At 57.5% G+C, this 18,834-nt stretch overlaps 8 protein-coding genes and 1 non-coding gene across 9 annotated transcripts; 8 read left to right on the top strand and 1 right to left on the bottom strand.

Annotated features, from left to right (window-relative positions):
• Positions 1–91: 91 nt before the first annotated feature.
• SCHCODRAFT_02623289 (protein serine/threonine phosphatase 2C) lies at positions 92–2,028 on the top strand. The gene is made up of 6 exons (XM_050345167.1): positions 92–168; positions 220–920; positions 973–1,135; positions 1,192–1,320; positions 1,371–1,556; positions 1,610–2,028. The coding sequence occupies exons 2-6, from the start codon at positions 230–232 to the stop codon at positions 1,950–1,952; spliced, it is 1,512 nt and encodes a 503-aa protein (XP_050200633.1). The 5' UTR covers positions 92–168; positions 220–229; the 3' UTR covers positions 1,953–2,028.
• Positions 2,029–2,160: 132 nt separating this feature from the next.
• Positions 2,161–3,918, top strand: SCHCODRAFT_02539870 (uncharacterized protein). Its single transcript, XM_050343606.1, has 6 exons — positions 2,161–2,582; positions 2,637–2,699; positions 2,753–2,842; positions 2,889–2,928; positions 2,978–3,215; positions 3,267–3,918. The coding sequence occupies exons 1-6, from the start codon at positions 2,203–2,205 to the stop codon at positions 3,656–3,658; spliced, it is 1,203 nt and encodes a 400-aa protein (XP_050200632.1). The 5' UTR covers positions 2,161–2,202; the 3' UTR covers positions 3,659–3,918.
• A 5-nt stretch (positions 3,919–3,923) lies between these two features.
• On the top strand, positions 3,924–5,807 carry SCHCODRAFT_02623281 (uncharacterized protein). Its single transcript, XM_003038079.2, has 5 exons — positions 3,924–4,362; positions 4,410–4,510; positions 4,563–4,640; positions 4,694–5,043; positions 5,097–5,807. Exons 1-5 carry the CDS (start codon positions 4,285–4,287, stop codon positions 5,555–5,557), a joined length of 1,068 nt encoding a protein of 355 aa, XP_003038125.1. The 5' UTR covers positions 3,924–4,284; the 3' UTR covers positions 5,558–5,807.
• Positions 5,808–6,059: 252 nt separating this feature from the next.
• Positions 6,060–8,166, top strand: SCHCODRAFT_02667035 (cysteine proteinase; the record flags this gene model as incomplete). Its single annotated transcript, XM_003038078.2, has 6 exons — positions 6,060–6,290; positions 6,348–6,585; positions 6,635–6,745; positions 6,795–6,897; positions 6,949–7,173; positions 7,224–8,166. 6 exons carry the CDS (start codon positions 6,060–6,062, stop codon positions 8,164–8,166), a joined length of 1,851 nt encoding a protein of 616 aa, XP_003038124.2.
• Positions 8,167–8,898: 732 nt separating this feature from the next.
• On the top strand, positions 8,899–14,323 carry SCHCODRAFT_02497944 (uncharacterized protein; the record flags this gene model as incomplete). Its single annotated transcript, XM_003038077.2, has 23 exons — positions 8,899–9,056; positions 9,115–9,178; positions 9,246–9,413; positions 9,470–9,505; positions 9,561–9,590; positions 9,643–9,682; positions 9,738–9,764; positions 9,814–9,953; positions 10,010–10,225; positions 10,280–10,601; positions 10,859–11,114; positions 11,164–11,623; positions 11,675–11,825; positions 11,971–12,146; positions 12,195–12,330; positions 12,388–12,480; positions 12,534–12,670; positions 12,722–12,896; positions 12,952–13,124; positions 13,174–13,238; positions 13,294–13,461; positions 13,514–14,124; positions 14,193–14,323. The coding sequence occupies 23 exons, from the start codon at positions 8,899–8,901 to the stop codon at positions 14,321–14,323; spliced, it is 3,933 nt and encodes a 1,310-aa protein (XP_003038123.1).
• A 254-nt stretch (positions 14,324–14,577) lies between these two features.
• On the top strand, positions 14,578–15,758 carry SCHCODRAFT_02623276 (uncharacterized protein). The gene is made up of 5 exons (XM_003038076.2): positions 14,578–14,869; positions 14,924–14,988; positions 15,050–15,093; positions 15,142–15,451; positions 15,509–15,758. Exons 1-5 carry the CDS (start codon positions 14,727–14,729, stop codon positions 15,622–15,624), a joined length of 678 nt encoding a protein of 225 aa, XP_003038122.1. The 5' UTR covers positions 14,578–14,726; the 3' UTR covers positions 15,625–15,758.
• Positions 15,758–15,856, top strand: SCHCODRAFT_t103. The gene has a single exon. It is a non-coding gene; the product is annotated as a tRNA-Asp (tRNA).
• Positions 15,857–15,912: 56 nt separating this feature from the next.
• On the top strand, positions 15,913–17,091 carry SCHCODRAFT_02623272 (actin-related protein ARPC3). Its single transcript, XM_003038075.3, has 4 exons — positions 15,913–15,994; positions 16,043–16,142; positions 16,249–16,536; positions 16,652–17,091. The coding sequence occupies exons 1-4, from the start codon at positions 15,989–15,991 to the stop codon at positions 16,792–16,794; spliced, it is 537 nt and encodes a 178-aa protein (XP_003038121.2). The 5' UTR covers positions 15,913–15,988; the 3' UTR covers positions 16,795–17,091.
• On the bottom strand, positions 16,989–18,728 carry SCHCODRAFT_02576366 (uncharacterized protein; the record flags this gene model as incomplete). The annotated part of the gene is made up of 4 exons (XM_050343876.1): positions 18,429–18,728; positions 18,265–18,380; positions 17,558–18,216; positions 16,989–17,484 (listed from the first exon to the last, which is right to left on the bottom strand). The coding sequence occupies exons 1-4, from the start codon at positions 18,652–18,654 to the stop codon at positions 16,989–16,991; spliced, it is 1,497 nt and encodes a 498-aa protein (XP_050200631.1). The 5' UTR covers positions 18,655–18,728.
• Positions 18,729–18,834: the final 106 nt, after the last annotated feature.

The raw sequence follows: 18,834 nt of genomic DNA, 5'->3' as shown, positions 1-18,834 counted from the left end.
GACCAGCTGACAGACGGGGACGAGCACCTGAATATGTGAGTGTCGGTTTCTATCTCCGTATCTCTGAATGCTCACCAGGACGACGCGCAAGACACTCCAGCACACCTCTGCGTCGCTGCACAGAACCGCTCCTTGTCCCGTTATCGCCAGGTGACTTCGCGACCTCCGGTGCGTGGCAGGCATCGTACGCTGGACAAGTGCTGAGTGTGCCCTATGCAGTCCCCCGCTTATGCTCTCGCGCGCCTGGAAGCCGGCCTTGGCAGCGGCTGCGGTTGGCGTGCCGTCGTACTATGCGTACAAGCACTACGGCCGGAACGACACATTCGAGATCGTGGTGAGAGTCACTGGCGCCGACGGGAAACCCGAGCGCCAGAAGATGGTCCTCCCCCTCCAATCTATGGCGCAGATCAATGCGCGGCTGCACGAGCACGAGACCTCAAAGACTTGGCACCGTCCGGGTGTAGTCTGGAAGTCAACCACCTCTTTCCTCCCGAGCAATGATCCCATCGAGGACGCGAATGCGGCGCAGATCGTGCAGAAGAGCGCTGGCGAGCTTGGCGACTACGTCTTCTACGCTGTCATGGACGGCCATGGCGGCAGCAACACCTCGAAGCTCCTCTCGCACGTCCTCATACCCACCGTCGCGCGCGAGCTGGCGTCCCTGACACAGCCCGAGGAATCAGCAGGCCTGGGGAAGCGTGTCGCATCGCTGATCTGGTCAAAGCCAAAACTCGAAACCGACCCCTTGAGCATCTCAAAGGCCATTCAGAACGCGTTTACTCGGCTCGACGATGAGATCCTGAAGATGCCCGTCCAATACCTCGCTTCTGCCATGGATTCCTCCTCTCGCGACAAGGACCTGATTCCTGACCTTCGTGAAGACCAGGTAGCCCTGCTGGCGCTGAAGACAGCCGTGTCGGGTACAGTGGAAGTCCATGTACTACGTACACAATATATTTACACTTCATCTAGGCAGCTGCGCTCTCTTGACGTTACTTGATACGGATAAGAGGGATTTGTACGTTGCCTGCGTTGGTGACAGCCGTGCTGTCGCTGGCGTTAAGAAGGCGGACTCTTGGGGTGTCGACGTCTTGACACAGGACCAGACTGGGAGGAATCCTGATGAGGTCGCAAGGTCAGTTCCCCCCGTCATATCGCAAACCCAACTCTAATACGAAGGATGGTCCTCAGAATCAAGTCAGAACACCCTGCGGAAGAGGCTGATAACCTCGTCCGAAACGGTCGTATATTCGGTGGCTTGGAGCCCTCTCGAGCATTTGGCGACGCGAAGTACAAGTGGCCTAGACAAGTGCAGCATATGTACGCGTCGCACTTTGATCCCTGTTTCCCTCATGACTGACTCTCGCCAGCCTCTCCGACACCATCGCCCCCGTCGGCACTCGGCCTCACATGATGAACCTCCTCGAGACCCCGCCGTACGTGATTGCCCGACCTGCCATTACCCATCGCAAGCTTGCGCTACCTGCGGACCCGCAAACCGGGAAGGAGATGAAGTTCATCGTGATGGCTACTGACGGTCTTTGGGATCAGCTGAGGTAGGATATCCTGCACATCCTTCTACCTGTTCCCGTCTGAACCCAATGATCAGCTCAGAAGAAGTCGTCAGCCTCGTAGCTGGCCACTTCGCCGGCCTCAAGGGCGCAATTCCAAAAGCCGACCTCGAGCAGCGCATCCCGACGACAATCTCGAGCCCCACGGTCGAAGGCAAGGTCAAAACTCGTCGCACGTCGGAGGGCACCTGGGCGTTCACCGACGACAATGTCAGCACTCACCTGATTCGCAACGCTTTCGGCGGCGCGGACGAGGACAAGTTGAGGCATATTCTGAGCATTCCTGCTCCGCATTCGCGTAGGTATCGCGACGATATCACGGTCACGGTGGTTTGGTGGGAGGGTGAGGAAGATCCTCAACAGGTCAAGGCGAAGCTGTAATGTGGTAGACAGTGGGATATCTAATCTTGGTAGTCATCCATGGCGCTTTATGAGGATCGGCTGATATCGGGGTCAACTGGATTGGGAGGCTCGCCTTGTGCGCCAGCAACGTCTCCTGGACGTTGTTCTGTTCTGGGTAGCATGTGGCGTGAGAAAGTGTGCATCATCGCCGCGATCTTGACTTGTCCGCGTCGCCTCGCACTGTCAGCGCGCTCTCACACTGTACTCATCATTTCTGCCTGCATCTACCATGGAGGCCCTCCCCGTCGAACTCATAGCCGACATCATGGGCGAACTCGACCTCCCCTCCCTCGTCGTCATGTCTCAACTCTCCTCGAGATGCCTATCCATAGCGTCCGATCGCCAACTTAACCCCTGGCGGCGACCCATCTTACGTGCTTTGCGTTCCTCGGGATACGAAGATGACCTGAGGAATCTTTCTGTGCGACAATTCGTACCTCGGCAGAACTGGATTGAGATCCTCAGCCTTGCGTCGCCCTCGTTCCTGCTCTTCGAGGCGAACCTGCCCAAGCTTAGCGCGGAGGACTGGGAAGAGTGTTTTCGACGACGATTTCTGCCAAGCTGGACGAAGTGGAAGAAGGAGACGTCGTGGAGGCATGCTTTCATGAAGTACGCCTACCATGTTCATGGTTGGAAAGTACGACTCAATGTGGTCAACTTCAGGATGCTATTCCGAGTCTACCACCGCTCAACGTCTTCGTGTACCGTCGACGAGAACTGGACGAAGTACGTATCATAAGTAATGAACGCTGCTTCATACCTCTCATGCGTTGTCCTAGATTCATAACACTGAATAGGAATGGTTCAGCGAACTTGTTAGAACATGCCTCGAGGGCATTTAACCCTCGCATGTCGTTCGATGAAATGAAGTGAGACGCTTCCATATTGGCTTGTCTAACCGCTCAACATTTTCAGGCTTCAATCAAATTTGATGCATCTTGCGACGCGAGTACGGGTAGGCGTGCCTTCTTCGGACCCCGTATTTTCTGCTTACCCCTGCTTAGGTTCTTGTTGAGCTCGCGGACGTACGAATCATCGTCCTAGGTTGCCTCAATAAACCACGAAGCGGGCTGACCGTAAACGTCAACGCTCATGATCTCCTACATCCTCCCGGAATTGACTCGAGTGAACCACTATTATTGCCGAGCATGAAGAGAAATTCTGTCTCGTCTCAATATAGCACCCTGATGTCCGACGACGACCCCGGGTTCACGGCGCATGCGTTGCAAAGAAGGATGTGGGGTACGTCCGTGTATGTGGCCAGAAAGAGCAGTGCTTATTGTGCCAATTCAGGCGTACCGTCCGATTTCGCCATAATGACACATCCATTGCCTACTACCAATTTCTCGAACTACCCCTTCTTCACTCCTAGTGGACAGGACAGAAGATGGCAGTCCACAGGTGGCGTAGAAGAGGATGGTTTGCTCTGGGTGGGGCCGCTGATGTTCGTACTTCTGTTTTGTGGCAATATTTTCGACGACGAGCGCTTATCGTCCAGGATCCTTGCTCAACTGAAGTGCCCACAATTTGAGGTCGACGACGGCGACCTAGAAGACCTGGATATCGTCGGCGCGCCTGGGCGGCAGCAATACAGTTCTTTCACATGGGAAGATCTCCTCGCCGTAGCACCGTGGATGGACGAAAGAATTACGAAGAAGATTGATGGTGCCGGGCTGGGGCACTGATTCCTCTTTCGCAGTGTGAATCTCGCTTGCCTTGTTTCCTTCCAAGAGACAATTATCGATGGGACAATGGCAATCAGCTGTCGCCATTGCGTACTGCCTTCCGTCCACGTTCGGCATTCAGCACCGCGTAAGTCCCCATCACTGCTTCTAGCCGAAAGCAGTCGAGACAAAGTGCATCCCGCCGGCTTCGCCGATAGAAGAAAAGGAACCGGATCAGCCACCGGAGGCCTGGGTGAAAGACTCGGATGTCACATGGAATTGAACAAGGCAAGTTATTTCCTTTTCTGGCAACCAAAACATTCAACGCCGCTCTCGATATCAGTTCTTTTGTTCTTTGTCCGGACGGGCGTAATGTACCCTTGTGCGTGAAGCTCCCTTTATGCCTTTCCCGGGAAGCCGGAGCGGCGAATGAAAACCCTACCTGCTTCATTGATGACAATAAGCCACCTGTTTCTTTGTAGGCCGAGCGCTTATAAGGACGTGTGACGGCTCGACAAGCCATCGTTCCTTCCTTTCATTTCCCCTGCTTCTCAGTCCCCGCCTCGAATCCGACGTTGCTGGTCAACGTTGCACGACTGCCCGTCTCACGCTCACGCTTTCACGCCCGCTATCCTAATCGACGAACCATGACTGCTGCTCGAACCACGACTGCTGCTCGCATCAACACTCACATTCGTGCTACTCGTACACGCAACCGCTCGCTCGTGCGTCCTTGTCCCTCGTTATGAGCTTCGCACTAATGCCCTCTCAGAAGTCGAAGGCCTACTCCTGCCCACGTCCGGATTGCCGGAGCGCTTTCATGAGAAAGGCAGATCGGGACAGGCATATGCGTCATGTCCACGGCGGTATCAAGTGCGCGACACACACCATTGACCCTTCCATTTGAAACTCACATCTTCCCCAGGAAGTGGTCTTGCGACTGGCCCGGCTGCGCCATGAAGTTTGCGCACGAGGGCGCTTACAACAACCACATGAACACCCAGTACGTTGTGGTCCGTTCCACACCCTACCTCTCATTAACCAGCTCGTTTTCAGCACGGGAGCGCAGCCTCATGCCTGCAGGATCTGCGACCATAGGTTTGGTGACCCGTCATCCCGCTCGCGCCACATGCGGGAGAGGCACCTGCAACCGGGCTCCTACACCTGCTGCATCTCGGGTTGTACGAAACAGCTCAAGCGCCGTGCAGCGTTCGTGGACCATTTCAAGAAGGATCACCATATTCTCGACGCGGAGGAGAGGTTCGACATTGACTCGATGGCGCCTCCGCTCCGAACCATGGAGGAGGCGTACATGCTGCACAATCGCGTCCCTATGCCTTCTACTTCGTCCGCCCACGAGGAGGAGGAGGATGAAGTCGTGGCTGTCCCTTGTGCGCCGGCGGGCTGTGAGTCGGGTCTATACCACGCTATGCGCACTCTTGTCTCACCTCCGCTTCAGATGATTGTGGCTACTACGGGCAACCTGACCCTTACGTCGCCTACGTCGAGCCGTATCAGCCCATCCCGCCCTACGACTACGGCTACTACTACGACGCGCCCTACCTGCCGCCTCAGCAGCCTTACGGCTACGAGATGTCACCCGCGGGCTCGTGGGACCAGTACGCGTCGTCTTCATCATCGTCGTCCCCGGCCTCTTCCCGCGAGAGCTCGTCCGACCCGTCCTTGTCGGATCAGTCTCCGGGGCCGTTCGCCAACATCAAGCTTCGCCAGGAGTCGCCCGACTTCTTCTCCCCGCCAGCCCCTCTCGACGCGAGCGAGCCCTTCGTCGATTTCACCACCATCAAGCGCGAGGACAACACCGCCGATCTGCTGGTCAGCGACGGTTATGACGGGTACGACGGGTATGGGTACAGCTCGCCCGTCGCCGACTGGGACCTCCAGTTGACCCCCACCGCATGAGCCACACACTACTCTTCACGTCTTTCCACGACACCTACTATCTTTCATGGACCTTTCGTTGACGACCTACAGTCTCGTATAATCCCCCCTACCACCTGTTTTAATCTGTAACGACCTACATTGAGGCCCAGCGCCTGTGTTTCGATACCACCCGGACTACTGTAGCATAGCATTGTTGGCACATGTTGCCATTGTCCCGTCTTCTGTATCTCTTCGCGATTGTGTTCAATAAAGTGACCTGGCCAGTCTTCGAATCCGCGTGAAGTCGAGAACAATAAGGAAGGAGGAGAACAATGGTAAAACGGGGCGCCTTATTCTCGTTAGTGGCGCGCACATCATCTTTACGTAAGGGGACCATTTGCGGCACGTGCAAAATTGCCGATTGATTGAGCGCGTCCAGTCTTTCTCCCCCACCTTTGTTGACCGTCTGCCCACCATCCTGCTCCTCGCCCGCCTCTCCCGCATACTCCTCCCGAACGCGCCTGCACATACTGCGCGCAGAATGCTCGCAGTTGCTCCGTCGCTGCCCCACCAGCTCAACGGCCAGTCTAGCGCCGAGGACTCGTCCAGCTTCCGTCCCCTCAAGGACATAGACGCGTTCAAGCAGCATCTCCCCCCTCCAATTGAGTTTGTTCAAGGGTCCTCTACGGGCGCCGTAGCCGTCCCCAGCGACAAGTATGAGTGTATCAACGATACCCCGCCCTCGGACAAGCCAGACGCTTCCCCAGAGAAGGTGCGTTCCCTGCTAATCATCGTGGCATTGACTGCGCGATCTAATCTGCTTCATTAGGCGCCTGAGTCTGCGCCGCCCTCCCCCAAGCTATCACGCAAAGCGAAGCTTGCGTCATCACGAGTGGCGCAGAGCCTCCACGTCGAGCCCATCGACATCTCCTGGCCGGACAATGTTAATGGCGTCGGCGCTGGTCTCTTCAACACCGGCAACACCTGCTTCATGAACAGCGCACTGCAATGCCTCTTCCACACCCCTCCCCTTCTCCGTCTACTGTCGGCGCACTCCAAGGATACCTGTGAGTGCTTTCCTTTGCTTTCTTCGAGTCGCCACTCATTGCCACGCAGGCAAGTCGTCCGGATTCTGCATGACCTGCTGCATGAAGTATACCGCAATGCGATCACAGTCGAGCAATAAGTCGGCTTTCAACCCTGACGGGATAACGCGCAACCTGAAAGGTACGAATCTGTCGCGCTCGTCGTGTCATCGCGTCTCACGCCGTCGCAGCCTTTGCCAAGTCTCTAAGATACGGTAGACAAGAAGACAGTCACGAATTTCTGCGGCACGCGATAGAGGGCCTGCAGCGATCGTGCTTGGCGGGTCAACCTCAGTGCGTCTTATTCTGCTTTGTATGAGGTATGCAATGCTCATCGTCCCACAGGAAGGTTGATCCCAAGCTGGCGGAGACTTCGTGGGTGCACCAGCTCTTTGGTGGTCAGCTACGTTCGCGAGTGCACTGCAAGGGCTGCGGGCACAACAGCGACACGTACGACAGCATCCTCGACCTCAGCCTTGATATCCATAGAACGAGTTCTCTCAAAGACGCATTGAAAAGTTTCGTTGCTCCGGACTACTTAAAGGGATCGGACAAGTACAAGTGCGACCAGTACGTGTAATTCGTCCGATGGTTAGTGCTCAGGCTGACCAGTACTCTAGCTGCAAGAAGTACGTGAACGCTGAGAAGCGCTTCACGATAAACAAAGCACCCCTAGTACTCACCATCCACCTGAAACGCTTCTCGCCCTTCGGCAGCAAGCTCACCAACCTCCTTCACTACGACGAGCACATCACGCTCAAGCCCTACATGAGCGAGGGCTCCTTCGGCCCACGCTACTCCCTCTACGGCGTCATCTGCCACTCCGGCTCCGGACCCAACTCGGGGCACTACTTCTCGTTCGTGAAGAGCAAGCAGGGGCGGTGGTACGAGATGAACGACGAGTCGGTGACGCCGTGCTCGAAGCCGTACCCCATGTTGAAGACCGCGTACATGCTCATGTACATCCAAGACAAGGGCCAGAACCTGGATGCGGCGATACACTCGACAGGCGCGCCGTCGCCTGCGCGCACGACGCTCTCCTCTGGGATGAAGCGGAAGGAGCGGGAGGAGCCGAGCGCGGAGGCGCAGGAGGATGACCTCGGCGAGCAGGTGGAGCAGCCCTTCATTGGCCCTGAGCTGCCGCCGCATCTCAAGCGCGAGGCGCCCTCTCCCGCGAAGCGCTTGAAGGTGGAGGAGTCGACCGAGAAGGTCGACGTGAAGAAGGAGGCGAAGGAGAAGCCCTCGGCGCTCGGTGACGCGCTGGCTGGCTACGGCTCCGACGACGATGAGGACGCTGGCAAGCCCGCATCTACGCCAGCGACGCCTGCTGCCAAGGCAGGGTCGGGCGCGACGGTGTCGCCTATTCCTACGTCTTCCTTCTACGCCTCATCAACCTCGGCCTCGAAGAAGAGGAAGTCGACGGACACCGCGCCGGACGAGAAGCCGGCGAAGAAAAACAGCACCGCGGCCTTCCTCAACAATCCGTTTAGCAGCCGGCTCACCAGCAAGCCCGGTGGAATAACGACCTACGGGAAGAAGAACAGGCGAATGCGGGGGATCTGAGGAGCGATGTGACTAGTGCTTGGTATTGGGGAGTGAGGGAGGGGGGGGGTGGTAATGGGGTGCATTTGCGGCGGATGCGTGCGTGTATCGGGCTCTCGCCGTGTTGTATTGTTAATGTCTATAGTATCTGACGGAAGTGTGGAATGTATATTGATGGAGTCCGAATCGAATGGAGAAATCAAGCAGTTCTGTCGAATGGAACAATCGAGCGAATTTTCAAAGTGCATGATGGCGCGGGCGATGCATGGAACGCAAGTGTGGGAGGCAAGGAAGGAGGCCGGTGCAAGGAGGCAGATCCGACGGCGATCCGTGGACTGTAGCAAGTAGTAACGACAAGGCCTTCCTAAATTGGAAGTCCTTGTCGGCGGTTCTCATGAGCAGACAGGAGGCGCCGCTCCGAAGCACGCTAACGCGGATCAGGGCGACGACAATAGACGACAACGAGGACGATTATAGACGACAATGGGCAGGATCGAGGAAGCCTAATGGACATGGGGAAGTATTGGCGGCCAGGGCTTCCATTCCGCCATCGCGCGCCTCGCCCTCGACAGCGAGTCGCTGCGGTGCACATCGCCTTCCTAGGGCCACAATCCCCTTTGCAAGAGCGCCCTTCTTTCGCCACACTCGCTATCTACCCACACGCTCTCTTCTACCCTCACACTCGCTTTCCTATCACCAGACTCGCTTTCCTATCATCAGACTCGCTCTCCTGCCCCACCCCACTGAAGCTCCATGTCAAAGGTTACACAGGGCACGACCCTCGTCGACGCGCTCATCCACTCCTTCCTCTTCGGCTTCGTCGTCTCGCAGGCGCTCAAGTATGGGAGCGACTATGGGCGGGACTCGTGGAAGAAGCGCGCACTCGTGGGGATCGTGGTCGCGTTTTCGGTGTGAGTGGGGTTTTTTTGGTTGCGGAGGATGAACTGATTATTCATCGCGTACGCAAAGTGGACAGACCATCCTTCAATACTACAAGGCGTGGTACATCCTCATCGACGCGCATCCGACATGGGTGAGCGCCACATTTCCCTCTCCCAGTCCACCACTCTTCCCGTCTTGCTCACGTCTTCACCGCACAGGGCACCAGCGGCTTGACCTGGCTCGACTTTACCCTGAACGGCGTCATCTGCTCGATCTGCCAGGGCTTCTACATCAGACGATGCTGGAAATTGACACAAAGGAACCCTTGGGTGTTGTACCCTCTTGCTACTATACATGCGCTGGCGGCGATCGCATGGATTGGGCTGGTGCGTAGCTGATTCATGGGTGAGGGTAAAAACTGACCAACTCCCCACTTACATAGGTTATCAGCATGCAGTTGCGGTATAGCGCGACAAGTGTGAGGGCTGCCGCACTCGGGAATCATCATCGATCTCACACAGTGTATATTGCAGGACTCCGCTGCGATGGCCCTGTCCGAAATTGTACGCAATCTACTGTCAGGCGTAGAGGACCCCGACGTTGACCACCCTATAGAGCAAGGTATCCTTCGCGACATGGACACTGGGCAGCTTGGGTGCGCTCGCCGTAATCGTGGTCATACAAGACCTGACCCTTTGCCTTTTCCCTAGTCCTCGACAGCGCTGCTGCCTTCACTAGTGAGTTGAGTACCACCCTTTCAAGGACTTTTACCTAACAACTTCACAGTCACGCACCGACTGTACACATCCAGAGCTGGAAATAAGGGCTCCGATTCAGTCGTGAAGGATGTTATCGCCGTCACCTGGGAAGCGGCCATTCTTCCTGCAGGGTGCATGTTCATCGCGGTCGTGCTTTACAACCAGCCGGTTAGTCATCCGTTCCCTCTCCCGCGCATGTCAGACTGACGCTTGGGCTGCCCTAGAATCCGCGTAACTTGCCTGTCCTGCTGTTCGCTCTGATCTGCGGAAAGCTGTACGCCATAGGTCTCTTACGGACCCTAAACGCGCGAGACAAGCTCCGGGCACGGATGAAGAGTCAGGACCTTGGACGGGTTTCCTTGGGTAATTGGGATTGGGCGAGCGCGTCCATCATGCCCCCCATCGAACGACAGCCGTCCTTCGTGAGCCCGAATGCTACGGTGGGTAATTTGTTTGCACTGATTATTCGCTCACTGACGCTGCACTGTGCGCAGCTCGTCCATAGTACGCCAGCCGACACGAGCTGCAAGCGCTCGATCTCGTCGCCTGCCGGTGGCTGGGCCGACCTCGAGAAGTCCTCTGCAGCCAGCAGTCCGACCATCGTCGCCAGGAGCCCGGCTGTGCACTTCGCTACCGCCATAGCAAACACGGGAGCTGGCGATGCTCGGATGCGCAGCCATACATCGCTACTGCAACGAGACGCGTCACTGCTTCGGAATGCATCGCTGTCCCGATGCAGTAGCTGCGGCTCTGACGTGGGCAGGCATTCAGAGAAGGGCCTCGGCGTGCCGGTAAGGAAGTCTTCCACGCTGAGCAGTGTATAGCGCAGTAGAAGGAGTGCTGGGGCGATGATTTCTATATATTTTGGGGCAATAGATGGACTGCGTACTTGGGCATCTGACTGTTCGTTTGCGCGCCACAATGCATTATCTTATCGCACCGGCAAGCGGTCCGGGTGTGCAATACGCGCGCCGCGGCATGATGCCGATAATGCGCAATCCGGCGCGAGACTGCCCCTAGATTGCTCCTTGACTCTGGCTTGCATCCTCTCCGTGTCGCTCCTGCATCTTTAGCGAGCGCCATGATATTGCCAGCAGCGGCCGAGAAGCGGCTGCTCGAGAAGGGGGAGGACGGCCTTCCCCAGCACAATGTCGCCGTCCAGCGGCAGCAGAGGCGCTCCAAGCGTGTCTTGATGCACCTCAAGCTGTTCACGGTCGTGCTTACGTGCTTACTTATCTACACGGCGACGAAGAGGCCTCCGCACAAGCCGTTTGATGCAAAGAGGGTCCGTCCGCGGCTGACTCTGGAGGAGCGCGAGCAGATCTTCCTGTGCGTCCTACCTACCTGCATGCGATCGTCCTATTGACTCGCCCCATAGCTCCGTACCCAACAACGAGAGCGCCCTCGAGGCCTCGCGCGCCTACGCGACGCACCCCCATCTCGCCGGCGCCCCCGAGGACTTCGAGGACGCGAAGGTCATCCTCGAGCTCTTCCAGACCGAGTTCGGCATCCACGCGCCCCACGACGAGCCCATCTTCCCCGCGGGCACGCGCGCCTCGCAGCTGTCGACGCGCCTACTCACCTCGAAGCTGGGCCCGCGCCACCCGACGGCGTGGATCGATGTGTACTACCCCGTGATGAACACGCCGCTGGACCGCAGTCTGGAGATCCTGGGTGACGACGGTGAAGTGGAGTGGGCGGCGGATTTGGTGGAGGATGGGGATCCGCTAGACCCGGAGGCGGCTAAGTATAGGGATGCAGTTCCTACTTGGCACGGGCTGAGCAAGGACGGCGAGGCGACTGGCCAGGTTATCTTTGCTGAGTATGGCAGGCAGGAAGTAGGTGCTCATCTGCTGAGACACAGCGCTGCGCACTGATGTTCCATCCAGGACTACAAAGCCCTCGTCAAGAAAGGCGTCGACTTCACCGGCAAGATCGTCCTGACCCGCTACGGGGGCATCTTCCGCGGTCTCAAGATCAAGGGTGCCCAGGAGCTCGGCGCAGCAGCTGTCCTCATCTATGACGACCCGCGCGACGATGGTCAGCATACTTCACTTTTCCCTTTTTCTGTTCTCCCCATTCCTCCTTCTCACCTCGGAGGCCTCACTTTCTTGGCCAAGGCTCGCTCAGTTTCACTACGGAATTCTCACCTTTCGCCTCGGTGAACATTGCTGACCTCAAACAGGCTACGTGACGGCCGAGAACGGCTACGAGGTCTATCCGGCCGGCCCTGCGCGCAACCCCTCTTCGGTGCAGCGCGGCAGCGTTCAATACCTTTCGGCCTATCCAGGTGACCCGACGACGCCTGGATATCCTGCGTACGAGGATGCCGAGCGTACGGAGGGGGAGAACATTCCGAAGGTGAGTGACCGTCATCCTCATTTCTGCATGTCGCTAACGACTTCGTAGATCCCCTCCCTACCGATCTCGTATAACAACGCGAAGAAGCTCATTGAGGAGATCGGTGAGATCTACGCCGAGGAGGATGGCGTGAAGTCCCTCTCTGGAAAGGCCAGCGAGAAGAAGATCAAGTTGGTCAACCATGGTGAGCAAAGCTTTCGTGCAATAGGCAAACATCAGTTCACTGACCCATGTCCTCCAGTCGACACCAAGGTCACGCCCATCTGGAACACCATGGCTGCTATCCCTGGTCACTCGCGTGACGAGGTGGTCATCATTGGGTGCCATCGGGATGGTGAGCCTGTCGTTCGTACATCGATACGTTGCAGGGATAACGGAGTTGTCCAGCTTGGGTCATGGGCGCCGCCGACCCCACCAGCGGCACTGTCTCTCTGCACGAGGTGATCAAGGGCTTCGGCGAGCTCTACCGCCAGGGCTGGCGGCCCCTGCGCACGCTGCTCTTTGCGAGCTGGGATGCAGAGGAGGTAAGCGTATCTTAGGTTTGACTCTGGTAACTGTGCTTATGTAGACTGCAGTACGGCCTCATCGGCTCGACCGAGTACGGCGAGGACTTTGCGGACTGGCTCGCCAAGTACGCCGTTGCCTACATCAACGTCGACGTATCGGTCGCTGGCTCGAAATGGCGGGCGAGTGGGTCACCGTCGCTGGCGCATCTTATCACGAAGACGGCGAAAGATGTAGAGTATAATGGTGTGCATCCTTCAGCCTTGCCTCCGTAAGTATGGTCGTTAACAACCTTATGAAGGCTCTAGCCTCTGGGACGCCCGCAAGGCCGTTGGTCCCTATGGTGGTCCTGAGGAGCTCCTCGCCCCCGAGTTCATCGCGGCAACCAAGGAGAACAAGCTCAAGGCGTCGAAGACGGAGATCGGCCCCCTCGGTAGCGGCAGTGACTACACTGTTTTCTTGCAGAGGCTTGGGGTGAGTGCAGTCCTTTTTCAGCATTTGGACTCGGTCTGACATGTTGCAGATTGCGGCCACTGATCAGGGCTTCGGGAATGCGGATGGCACGGATGCACCGTATCACTATCATTCGTATGCTCTTTCTCGTTGAGCGGAATTTCTGCGATGTCTGACGATTACCTCTCAGCATTTACGACTCCCAGCGCTGGCAGGAGCTCTATGCCGACCCGGGCTTCCACCGCCACGTCGCTGTAGCGAAGCACCTTGGACTGCTTACTCTGCGCATCGTGGATAGCATTGCGCTGCCCCTCAACGTTACGCAGTACGCGTACCAGCTTGATGACTACCTTGAGAGGTACGTGAATCTCTCGCTCTTTTGCCTCACTCCATGTTAAAGCACCTTTCAGCGTCCGTGCCCTCCTCCCCACCTCCCAGGTTTCCGCCGACCTCAAGGAGTTCGCCGAGCTTGGCGCCGCCATCGCCAAGCTCCAGGAAGCTAGCGCCGCCCTCGACAAGGATAAGTATGAGGCGGAGAAGGCATTCTTGGATGCGCTGAAGAAGCTCCCGCCGTTCCCTCCCACGTCGAAGTGCGCGAAGAAGCGGAACAGCTTCCTTGGGAAGGCGGCGATGTGGGTGAAGAGCGTGTTTGGGGTGCCGCCGCCGGATGTGGAGGCGGAGCGGGATTGGGTGGCGTGGGTTTATCGGCAGTTGGAGAGGGTGGAGGAGCGAGGCGAGCAGCTCGAGCAGGTTCACCCAGAGTACAAGAGCGAGCAGGTCGACAAGCTCGAGAACCACCCCCACCACGAGCACGACCACCATCGCGAGCATCATCACCATGATGACCAGCACCACCCCAAGCTCCCGCACTTCCCTCTGCGCGAGTTCCTCAAGGCGGCCAGGCGCGTGCAGGCTGCGAACCACAAGGTGCGCTCGTTCGAGCGTGGATTTATCTCCGAGGAGGGGATCCCCGAGCGCGAGTGGTACCGCCATCTTGGCGTGGCGCCGGGCAAGTGGTTAGGTGAGTCCCGATTTCTTTCCAGCGACCCGATTTGCGAAAAAATGGTTTTACTGACACGGTCGCTACAGGGTACGGCGCGACTACCTTCCCCGCGCTCACTGAGGCGATCACCTTCGAAGAGGATGAGGAACGGGCCGCGTATGAGGCGGCGCGCTTAACACAAAAGCTGCTTGAGCTTGCGGATGATATTGCGGTGTAAAGAGCAAGGACAAGGAAGTGTTCATTGACTTTTTGGTTTTCTGAATTGCAATGTATGGTGTGAATGTAACTTGGTTTCATCCTATCTTGCATGTTGTGAGCCCGAAGCCTACTACATAGCCCAATGGTCAGGAGAGGTTAAACGCCTACCATCCATTTTATGGCCATGACTGACCAGAAGCATTCCGACTTGTTGTGATGTCATGAAGAGAGATCAGAACATTGACCTGGCCAGTGACGCGACGCCGCGGGTGTCAGCTACGCCGACCACCGGGGACGATCGAGCCTGTGGCGAGAGCATGTAATCCCTCCTTGAACAGAACGACCATCTTGCACGTCTTTACGCCCACACGCTGCGACTGAACACCTGAATTCCATATCCGCGTACGATTGAACGACTCGCAATGGTGAACATCCTTGCTGCCCTCTTGCACGCGCCCAGCGCGGCGATCATGGCATGGGGCTATAACAGCCTGCGTGGGCTGCCCATCGACAAGTTTATATCCACCCAGTATGGGGGTCATCTGAGGTTTTTGACGATACAAGGGTGAGTGCATTGGTCTCCTTGGTAGGATATGGGCGTTTTAATCTGCTCTCCCAGGCTCGCAGCAGCTTTCCTGACGATGGTCTTGAGTCTGCTAGTGGATCTGTTCCCTGGTGCTTCAGGTTCGTACTCTATTAGCTACCTTCGTACATAAGGAGCTCATGACATGGCTCTCTCGCTCAGGTATACGCACCATCAAGCGAGCAGTCATGATGGTCTCCCTTCCTGTTCGTGTCTTCTCCTAGTAGTCTCGCAACCACTCATCGGCTTCGTAGGTTTCCATCGTTGTGTCCTCCATATATTGGACCTTGCTCTCCGTCGCACCCTTCCTCCTCCTTGCTGAGGACCCAGGCGAAGCGACGCCGTCCTCATCATCGGAGATGCTCGCGCTGATGCGCATTCCCCTCAACATGGACCTGGCTCTCCACGCCGTCCCAGCAGTCACGCTGCTCCTCGACTTCCTGGTCTTCGAGCGCAAGTACTCCGCAGGCGCCGTTCGCTACGGCGCCCCTCTAGCAGTCGTGCTCAGCACTGTTGGCTACGGGTCCTGGGCCGAGCATTGCGCGAAGTATACGGATGGCGTCTGTGAGTATACCTGCCTGCTATCGTGTACACTATAGGTATACTGACCTGGACTCGCAGTCCCGTATCCGTTCTTGACGGCGAGTCCCTTCTGGGGACGTGTTTGCATATATGCGGGGGCTGGGGCGATTGCCTACTATTCCTTCCTCGGCCTCAACAAACTGCACCGTGCGTGAGCTACGCGCCAGATGTGCATGCGAGACATATTGTGAATGTACACGTTGAAGGATAGAATTGTTCGGAGTAGAAACTACAGCATATATAGGGCAAGCATATAGTCAGATGAGAACAATGACATTCTTCTACCTTTCTTCGGTAGTATATCGGATAGTACACCCGCCTGTCATTTCCAAAGCAACGCACATAGCTTATTCGCGGGAGAGCGGGGTTCGACTCCCCGCCGAAGAGTGCAGTTTTTGTTGCTGAATGGTAGTAGGCAGGAGGCGCGCATCATGATCAATCCGCGTCGCGTCACCCATATCTTGCCTTCCACCTCCACGACGGTCCTCATCTCTACTTCCACCACACCTTACGACAGCCATGCCCGTAAGACCTACCAGACGGGAAGACGCGTTGATATCTGATCCATCATAGGCGTACCACTCCTCGTTCAATGAAGTCCCCGACGTGCGCCAGGTCGGGAACATGGCCTGCCTCCCCATCAAGACCAGAATCCGCGGCCCTGCTCCCATAGGTGCGTTCACCGACTCTGTTGCTCGGCCTTTCACTCACCTTACCCTTCCTCATCTCCTCCCTTGCATCCTACACCATCATGCCCTACGCTACCCACACCACGCCAGCCGACCCCGAAGCCGCGGACATCATCGACGAGACGCTCGACCTCTTCCGCGCCAACTCCCTCTTCCGCAACTTCGAGATCAAGGGCCCCGCGGACCGCGAGCTCATCGTGCTCATCCTCTTCGTCTCCGACTGCCTCGCGAAGCTCGGCGCGGCGCGCACGGTGCCCACCCAGATCGAGGCGCAGAAGCTGCTCAACACGCTCGCGGTCGACCAGTTTGCGATCCCGGGGGATGCGGGGTTCCCGCTGAATGCGCACTATGCGCCCCCGGCGGGGAGGTCGGATGCGGGTGCGTGTTTGCGTTGCTGGATGTGGTGGGGAGGGTGGAGAGGCGGAGAGGTGGAGAGGGTGGAAGAGGGTGGGGTATAGGGAAGGGGACAGTGTGCTAACGAAACCCTTCGCAGAATTCCTCCGCCAGTACTTGACGCAGGTGCGCCAGGAGCTGGCGCTGCGGTTGATCGAGCGGCTGTACGCGGATGGGACGGGGAAGCCGTCCAAGTGGTGGATGAGCTTCCAGAAGCGCCGCTTCATGCACCGTGCGCTGTGAGCGTGCGCGCAGCATAGGAATGTACAATAGAATCCGTGGATATTGGATCTACACGCGTTTGATCCCTCGATGGTCGTGCTAATCCCAACCAACGCTTCCATGCTTCAGCAATATCGCAACACCCATGACATCTATACAAAAGCGACGCATACGCGAAATGCACCACCCAGATCATCAGGGTACGTCCCCTACCCTCACTTCTTACTCCGTCTCCGCTCGTTCGGGTTTTTCCTCCCATACCCAATGGAGGGCATATCCCCATCCTTCCGCGACGTCCTCCCCTTCCCTCCCGCCCCCACCGCAATCATCTCCGGCACCCAATCCGGGTCCATCCAGCTGCCGACGGCTGTGGCCCCCCGCCCCTCCGCTCCCCGGTTCAGTATCCCCTTCAGCATCCGCGCCTCCTCCCGCTCACGCTTCGTATCCGCGCGCTTCTTCGCGCGCATGTACTCCGCTTGGTCCTCGCGCAAAATCAGACCCTCGCCCGCGCCCGTTTTCGCGGACCCGGGTTTGGGGGCGGGGATGGAGTATTTGGTGCCGCGGAGGCGGTATTGGAAGTTGGGCTTGAGGTGGATTTCCATGGCGGGGGTGGATGTAGGGGTATCGGGTGCGCTGACGGTCACGGAGGCGCGGAGGAGGGTGGGGTTCCCGCAGGAGGGGCAGAACTTTTTGGATTGGTCTTTGCAGATTCTGAAGAGATGGGGATGAGTAGATTTTGGGATACGGAGCAGGGTAAGGGAGGAGGGGAAGGACAGACACGCACTTGAAGCACGCATGACAACGCAGGACCCAGCTCTTCACGCGCGCGATGCGCTTACCCTCGACGCCCACCAAGCTCAACCCCATTTGCAGGATGACGTTCTGCATGGCGAAGTCGGCGGTCATGCAACCCGCGAGGACCTTTTCGTCCGTCTGGGGCTCTTGCTCGCCACTTGGGAGGAGGTCGAGCGCCCGTGACTTGTGGAGGCCGACGTTGGAGGGAGTGATCCACTCGCCCTCGCCGTCGTCGTCGTCGGAGGGGTTTTCGTAGATGGGGGAGGACGATTGGGGAGGGGAAGGAGTGGTGATGGGTTGAGATGGTGAGATGGGGGCGTTGTCAGTTGCGGGTGCGTTAGCCGCAGGAGTATCGTTGGCAGCAGGGGCAGCGTCGGAGGCAGGGGCGTCGGTTGTGGTGAGGGAAGCGAGGTCATCGGCGACGCGCTCAAGAGTGACATCCAGAGGCTCGGTGTCTTCGAGGGTCTCTTTGATCGTGTCGTCTGGGTTTGTAGGCTCCCTCGGATCGCTCTCATCGCGCTCATCGTCGGAGGGGAGGGATGAAGTGGGCGACGAAGAGGAGGGGGCCGCAGCCTGCTCGGCAGCGGGATCTGTGCTAGCTGTGGCTTCGGTTGTCGTCGTCTCTTCTGTTGCGGCTTCCTCCTTTGCCTGCTTGAGAAGGTCAGAGACTGACTGTCGAGGTATGCCCAGACGCACCTTAGCTTCAGCCTTCTTCTTCTCTTCTTGTTGCAGTGCGTAGGTGAGCGCAATTACGCACAGATCAGCTTGAGAGAGAACAGAGTAGTCTCCCGTCTTCTTTGCCCACTTGATCACTAAAGCTAGATGAGCTGCAGAACTTGATGTGATCGAGGGGAACACACCTTCAGCAAGGCTCGCAGCGTCGGGTGAGCGCACAGCAACGTTGACGCCTGAACTAAGTCCCAGTTGTTCGAAGTGCTGCCTCGCCCTCGAATCCTTCAACTCGTCAAGGACCTGGGGAACCGTGTAGTACGTCTCGGCCAGCCCACGGATGGGGGAGAGGGACAGCAAGGGTCCTGCATCCAGAACAAGGTGCTTGCAGCGCGGTTCAGTTATCGGAGCTGCCATACTTGGCAGATGGCGCGAGGGTGGGTGCAGCTAGAGGGGATATCGACGATGAAGAAAAAAGTACGGAGAGGGATCAGATGCAGGTGCTAATGGTCTCGCGCACGTGGTTATCGAGATGATCGAGAGTTATCTTATCGCGGTGCGGGCCGCCGTTCCGCGGCATCGGCCGAGACGGAAGGA

Source organism: Schizophyllum commune (assembly GCF_000143185.2).
Source record: "Schizophyllum commune H4-8 unplaced genomic scaffold SCHCOscaffold_5, whole genome shotgun sequence".
Taxonomy (NCBI): domain Eukaryota; kingdom Fungi; phylum Basidiomycota; class Agaricomycetes; order Agaricales; family Schizophyllaceae; genus Schizophyllum; species Schizophyllum commune.
The sequence above is the reverse complement of the archived record's forward strand: the minus strand, read 5'-3'. Positions and strand labels throughout refer to the sequence as shown.

Bases quoted from the DNA above. Each gene is read 5' to 3' on its own strand.
- SCHCODRAFT_02539870 (XM_050343606.1), top strand. From the start codon at position 2,203: ATGGAGGCCCTCCCCGTCGAACTCATAGCCGACATCATGGGCGAACTC. The intron at 2,700-2,752 runs GTACGTATCATA...GCGTTGTCCTAG, and splicing joins GTCGACGAGAACTGGACGAA to ATTCATAACACTGAATAGGA. The intron at 2,929-2,977 runs GTAGGCGTGCCT...ACCCCTGCTTAG, and splicing joins ATCTTGCGACGCGAGTACGG to GTTCTTGTTGAGCTCGCGGA.
- SCHCODRAFT_02623272 (XM_003038075.3), top strand. The intron at 16,143-16,248 runs GTGCGTTCACCG...ACACCACGCCAG, and splicing joins CCGCGGCCCTGCTCCCATAG to CCGACCCCGAAGCCGCGGAC. The intron at 16,537-16,651 runs GTGCGTGTTTGC...AACCCTTCGCAG, and splicing joins GGCGGGGAGGTCGGATGCGG to AATTCCTCCGCCAGTACTTG.
- SCHCODRAFT_02623281 (XM_003038079.2), top strand. From the start codon at position 4,285: ATGACTGCTGCTCGAACCACGACTGCTGCTCGCATCAACACTCACATT. The intron at 4,363-4,409 runs GTGCGTCCTTGT...ATGCCCTCTCAG, and splicing joins GTACACGCAACCGCTCGCTC to AAGTCGAAGGCCTACTCCTG. The intron at 4,641-4,693 runs GTACGTTGTGGT...GCTCGTTTTCAG, and splicing joins AACAACCACATGAACACCCA to CACGGGAGCGCAGCCTCATG.
- SCHCODRAFT_02623289 (XM_050345167.1), top strand. From the start codon at position 230: ATGCTCTCGCGCGCCTGGAAGCCGGCCTTGGCAGCGGCTGCGGTTGGC. The intron at 1,136-1,191 runs GTCAGTTCCCCC...GATGGTCCTCAG, and splicing joins AATCCTGATGAGGTCGCAAG to AATCAAGTCAGAACACCCTG. The intron at 1,557-1,609 runs GTAGGATATCCT...CCCAATGATCAG, and splicing joins GGTCTTTGGGATCAGCTGAG to CTCAGAAGAAGTCGTCAGCC.
- SCHCODRAFT_02623276 (XM_003038076.2), top strand. From the start codon at position 14,727: ATGGTGAACATCCTTGCTGCCCTCTTGCACGCGCCCAGCGCGGCGATC. The intron at 15,094-15,141 runs GTTCGTGTCTTC...TCGGCTTCGTAG, and splicing joins TCATGATGGTCTCCCTTCCT to GTTTCCATCGTTGTGTCCTC. The intron at 15,452-15,508 runs GTGAGTATACCT...CTGGACTCGCAG, and splicing joins GAAGTATACGGATGGCGTCT to TCCCGTATCCGTTCTTGACG.